The 6,305-nt window shown below is 35.0% G+C and overlaps 1 protein-coding gene across 2 annotated transcripts; it reads left to right on the plus strand.

Moving 5' to 3' along the window:
* LOC141902503 (uncharacterized) lies at window positions 1-6,044 on the plus strand. 2 transcript variants are annotated; one of them, XM_074790265.1, is made up of 9 exons: window positions 1-87; window positions 580-643; window positions 2,371-2,715; window positions 2,947-3,222; window positions 3,875-4,162; window positions 4,239-4,374; window positions 4,480-4,532; window positions 5,049-5,131; window positions 5,472-6,044. In XM_074790265.1, the coding sequence occupies exons 1-9, from the start codon at window positions 64-66 to the stop codon at window positions 5,535-5,537; spliced, it is 1,335 nt and encodes a 444-aa protein (XP_074646366.1). In that variant the 5' UTR covers window positions 1-63; the 3' UTR covers window positions 5,538-6,044. The 2 variants fall into 2 exon arrangements, with proteins under 2 accessions (XP_074646366.1, XP_074646367.1); XM_074790266.1 differs by lacking the exon at window positions 2,371-2,715.
* The last annotated feature ends 261 nt before the right edge of the window (window positions 6,045-6,305 follow it).

Below are 6,305 nucleotides of genomic sequence, written 5' to 3' on the forward strand. Positions count from 1 at the left end.
AGTTCTAAAAGCTTCCTGATATATTGTATCCAGCAGCATCGAAATGTAAAATCTACCGTAGATATGTCAATAAACAAAAGGAGTCGGGTAAGAGAAGCTTTTTTATCACGTGTATTAATCTGGGCCAGTTACAGTAGTAAATCATGACCGGGACCAGGCGCGGGTCCAAAGGGCTCAGCTACCAAAACAATTTTTATTTTTTCTTGAGGAGTTTACTCAAGACAAAGCGGGCGAACGGTACTACATAATCGGTACAATATCATCTTATGTTTGGCCAAACAATATGCCGTATAGGCCCGCTATTATTAGAGATTTTAGTCGGCAGTTTAACATTAACATTTTTATGAACCCCTCCTGGAAAACATCCTTGATCCGCGCATGGGGACTGGTCCCGTAATTTACAAAGACTATTTTACATAAGTGTATATTTAAAAAGTAAGCTAACATATCATCTTAAGTTTATTGATGATGATGTATTTTTTCGGTCAATCATTCACTTTCTGATAAAGTTGTATCAAGCTCTATTTTCAAACCAGTTCAATGAGCAGTGATTTGCTGTTTTTTTTTGTGTTCATCCAGGTTATTGGTATTTCGGTAGTGTTGATATCGGTCATATTCTATTTAGCTGACCACACTGTTATCGGTGCGTATTAAACCATGTAAACTGGAATTAACTACGAAAGATTTGAAATCTACGTTCTTAGTTGATTACTCATCATCAACAATGAGCTACTCAGAAAAGTCGATGTTCATTCTATCTAGTAAACGCAGTTTTTCAATTATTTCACTGACTTTTAAACGTGGGGCCTTTTTTGATCTAGGATAAAACTATTTTCATATTGCGTTAACTTTCCGTCCGTTTTCCGTCCGTAGACGCAATCCAGTATATTTTTGAAAGTGCATGTTATAGATATATATTAATATATATATATATATATATATATATATATATATATATATATATATATATATATATATATATATATATATATATATATATATATATATATATATATATATATATATATATATATATATATATATATATATATATATATATATATATATATATATATATATATATATATATATATATATATATATATATATATATATGTATATATAAATTTTCATCCTGGTTGTGTTGAGATAATTTCATGTCCATAAAACAATCGTTTTGAAATTTCGTAGAAATGAGTCATTCTGTTGGCAAACAGTTTAGTTGAAATTACCAAATAAGGTAAAAATCTAGGTATCGTCCTCAACGCGGATGACAAATTGAATTGATATGAATAGGCCCGATCGTTCGAAAGTAAAAAAGTAAAAACAGCGCTTGGCAGAGTTTGTGGAAGAGCTTCAATAGAGCTTTAACAGATTTTTAGCAGAGCTATGAAGAATTTTGAATGTTAGATGAGAGTTCAGAATAAGCTCTCCGGTGGAGAATTTAAATAGATTGTTAGCTCCAGTTGAAAGAAAGATGCTGAAACATTAAGCGATACTGATATATCCTAAATGCTGACTTGTCCTTGGATTGTATACTTTATTGGTTGGATCATTCGTGCATCGAAATGTAGCGATGTTGAAGACGCTTCAGTGTTGAAGACGCTTCTACGGATTGTCTGTATCCTTTTTTGTGCCTGAGGTCTATTTTTGGCCTGAGTTTCGAGACCTGTAGCTTTCTAAGGGTTTGCCATGTTTCATTAAAATTCGCAATGGTTATTATACTTATCAGATATTATCAGACATAAATAGTTTCAACGCGCAAAAACAAATCTCACCGCGTGCAAAAACGCTCAATAAATAATGCGCAAAAACGGTGTAATTTGTGTCGAGGAGCCCAAATCGTCCACCCATAACATTGCGTGAAATCTGAATCGACTAAACTAAATGATTATTTGAGACGATTTGAAAATGACTGCTCCATTTCATTTTGCCTTAATTCAAACAGAGGATTATACATTGACTATTTAGACCTAGTGCTTGCAATTATCAGGAGTCCGACATTCCATAGATCCCCGTCGGATTACAGGGGATGAATGGTATAAATCATGTATGAAATACATGATTATATCTATGTTAACTATCATAAATGATAGTTATTGACACAAAAACGCTAAGGGAACATGAATTGTTATTTTTTCATTGTAGAGTTTAATCTCAACTATTCTATTGGGTTCAGATATTTCAGAAGAACAGTGTTGCCATTGTTTTCATCATAATCATCATGTTTACGACTTTCAGGGCAGTTCATATTCACTCAGATTTATTCATGATTATACAAATCTTTGCCAGTTTTTTCCGACGAAAAGAACACGGTGATTAAATCTAAATCAACCACTTACGTAACATCGTTTATTGTGTCTTGTTTAGGACAGCGGCGGAACTGTATAGACGCAGCGGATACGACACTCGCGACAGTTGCAACACCAGCAGTCGTAAAACTAGGTGGCACCACTATCGTACAATGTCAGGTTTCACCACCCAGTAGAAATTTCTGCGGTATTAGAATAACATTGAGTAGCCCCTCACGACAGTTTGAGTTTGATAAGACAAACTGTCATCGTGAAACTATCACTAGATACACTGGACAATGTGACGTCACAGCTGGACGTTATGATTTACGTATCAATAATGTACAGATGACTGATGCTGGAAGATGGTCATGTAACTACATGAACTCTTTCCCAAATAGTAAAACAGTACTTACTGTAATAGGTGAGAATGAAAAGCAATTGAATAAAACTGAAATGTTTCCAAAAACGATTGAGTTGTCCGGGAGAATGTTGCTATTGTTGTCGTTATAATCATGTTTACGACTCTCATGACAGTTCTTCAACATTTATTCATGATTATGCCAATTTAATTTTCTTAATCATTGAATCTTTTTTGAATACCGCTTTGTATACTGAAGAAAAATGTGCTATTTCTACTTTCACATTTACACAGCACCACCCAGTGGACCAGTTCTAACATCTCAACCAAACACCGCCATCAACAACATCGTCACCGTACAGGAGAATTCACCATTAACAATCACATGTGACGGTTCACAGTCTGGAGCTACAGGACTGACGTATAAATGGAGTGGTGCCAATCTATTAGGACAATCTAACAATAAACTCAGTTTTACACGAATCAGTAAAACTGATTCAGGTGTTTATACATGTAAAGCATCGAATATAGCAGGATCAGTTACTGGTAATATTATTATCAATGTACTATGTAAGTATCAGCTAATTAGGTAAAAATCTTCATAAGCCTAGTTTAGTTCTAGAACTGTCCGACACACGCGACCCAAGAAACACAGAAGACAAAATTGTGTTTCCAAGCTTTTTCCAACGCCGCGTGTCGTTTACGAGAATAAGCCGTTTTTGATCCATCCAGTTCGATTCTGTGTTTACATGTGTTATGTACGTTGGTCATTGACCATAATGTCATGCGAAATTTTATCTGGGTCCAGTTTCAAACAAGGGCCCACTCTTATACCGACCTATCAACTGCAAAGTTTATGAAATCAAAGAGCCTGGCATGAGACTAAATAGGAAATAAGGTGCAATTTTCTTTCGAACAGCAAAATATAAAGATATGCATGTATAATATGATTGTTCTTGAAGTGGTGCGCTATATGAAATAATAAATCTTTATAATTATTTAAATATACAAGTGATCCAGTGTCTACCCTTTCGTTTGACAAAAGAAAATTCGTATGTAGAACTGAAATTCGAATTTTCAAAATATGTGCACAAGGCTAGAACTGTGGCGTTCAAAATGATCACGGAAATATGCTTCATAATCGACGTTAATCACCACTAGTTATTCAAACGTAATTTAACAACAATATTCCCACATGTATTTCATTCCTCGATTGCAAAAGATGCACCGACGGTCTCCGCGCAAGTCGAATCCGTAGCAGCAAAATTGGGAGAAACCGCTAAATTCACGATAAACTACGACGCGAATCCATCAGATGGGATAACACTTAGTTGTGTTAAGAATGAAACAAACGGAAAAACATCCTCGTTCAGATTGACTGATGTTGCTGGTAAACCTCAATTGAGCGCAACTATTCGATCAGTCCAGGCGTCTGACTTCGGAACTCATTCGTGTCGACTCAAAAATTCGATTGGTAGCGCATTTATAGCCCTGCAAGTTAAAGAAGCTGGTAAGTTAATGAACAATTACGTACATTCATTTACCAGTTAACCATATTTGGCATCTTAATTTGCTTCCATCTACAGATGCTACTACCACAGGTTGCGGACTATCGACTCGTGGCCTACTGGGAGGTATCGCGGCCTCACTGGTCGTCATCATCGTTCTCGTTGTTGCTGTCGTGATTCTATTTCTGAAAATACGCAAGAACAATTCGAAAAGGTAGGACAAAAATTTCATCTCACCAATATATTTCAAGAAATATACGCCCTGTATTATATCAACCTTTTCCCGACGTATTTCATTCTGATCTGTTCATTTTTCCAGTTCTGTTGCTATTAAGACAAACATTAGAAGCAAGAGTAAGGCAACGACAAGAGGTATATTTATATTTATGTTTAAATTTATAACTTACTACCCCCTACCTCCCTACCTCCACTCAGAATAGTGTCAACTCGGAATATAAGACTTATGAATTGAGAATTTTTGAATAAGTGATTACATGCAAAACTAGGTTCTTGGTTAAATTTGACTTATTAGTTAGATTAATTTTCACTGTTTGAACCACAAATGTCAAATAGTATCTTTACATGGTATGATACAAAGAACGTGCTGAGAAACCAAGTCACCAGAACATTCCAAGAATCAACGATGATGAAATTTATAATGGATCTATCTTGTATTTCAAATTAGATTATGTAATAAAGATATTTACAAGGTTTTATATCGATTTTACAATAAAGAGCCATAATGAGGTGCAGTAATCTTACGTTGGATTCGTCAGTTTTTGCGAACTATGTCTAATTCAAGCAATCAGAGACAGTTCGATATACGATAAAGGTGCGTCATCTTTACTTCCAAGTCGAATATATTCTGTTAACTTTTGGGTTTTTCAGCTCGAAAAGATGAAGCCGAAATGTCTACGAGAAAACAGCGGTCTTCCGTTAAAACGAATGAACCTATTTACGGAAATCGCGAGGTGCGTTATCCGACCCGAACACAAATGTCAGTTTTCGAGTTTAACTAAATCTGGGCTGGATGCTTACTGTGTTTAAAGAAATGCTAGATAAGTCTGTATCTCTTCTTAGTAAGGCCACACTTATTTTTTCAATCGAATTTTAGGCATCAGAATCTATACGTTTAAGCGTCTTAGTAGATATAACAGATTTTATTATAACTCTAATGTCATAATTTGTGCGCATCCACAGTTCAGAGATCATCAACGTATCCACAACTTACGCATAAAATACTGTCCTGCATCGTCAAATCTACTGATTTTCTTTTTCACGATCAATGGACATTTATCTATTATTTTACAGATGGACAACGTCGCCAGAAACGCGTCCGCGTTCAGAGACCTTGGCGAGGAATATGAGGAAATCTAGCAGAAACTCGGTTAAGAAGTCATCGCATTACTGAGGGTCGTCTCTATTTTCGAGTCAAAATTCTTCAAATCTATTTACTAAGTTTATGTCGTCATTTGGATGAGTCGTCAGCACAATGATAATCCCAACTATCACGACGAGCCCGAATGTAAAAAGCTTTTACGTATCAATGATGGATGTTTTGTTGTGAGCCTAAAATATGTTCTAGGGGCATATCGCGCAGAATACTGATTTCTTTAAGAATGTGCACAATTTTTTGTATGAAGATATCGACATTTGATTGGTAATTCAATTCTAGCTACAATAATGATATAATAATGTATCAATCATGTTGTTCATAATATATCCTAGACTTATTTTCAATAGATTTAAGCACCTTTGTTTTAATCTTAACCGATAAATCTAAATAAAGAATTTCGCTTGTATTGCTGTATATATTCTCAAATATTCTATGATTTGTTTTATAAATCCTAGTATAGGTAGAACTCATTAATAGGTTGGTTCTGTATTCGGTACTTACATTACTGGGGGGGGGGGGGGGGGTTAGGAATAAGGTGTAGAAAATGTTTTTTTGAAAAGCAAACTGATTGTGGCTAATTCGGGGTTCACGAAATGAATAAAAGAATACCTTCAAAAGCAAAGAGATCAGCAGTTCAACTATAGAAAAATACAGAAATGATTCTGAAATGCTGATACGATAATGAAATTGTCAATAGTTAATTATGGGATGATGTTAAACGGCAAATTTGGTTTTGTAAAGTTGATGAT

Source organism: Tubulanus polymorphus, chromosome 3 (assembly GCF_964204645.1).
Source record: "Tubulanus polymorphus chromosome 3, tnTubPoly1.2, whole genome shotgun sequence".
Classification (NCBI taxonomy): Eukaryota; Metazoa; Nemertea; class Palaeonemertea; order Tubulaniformes; family Tubulanidae; genus Tubulanus; species Tubulanus polymorphus.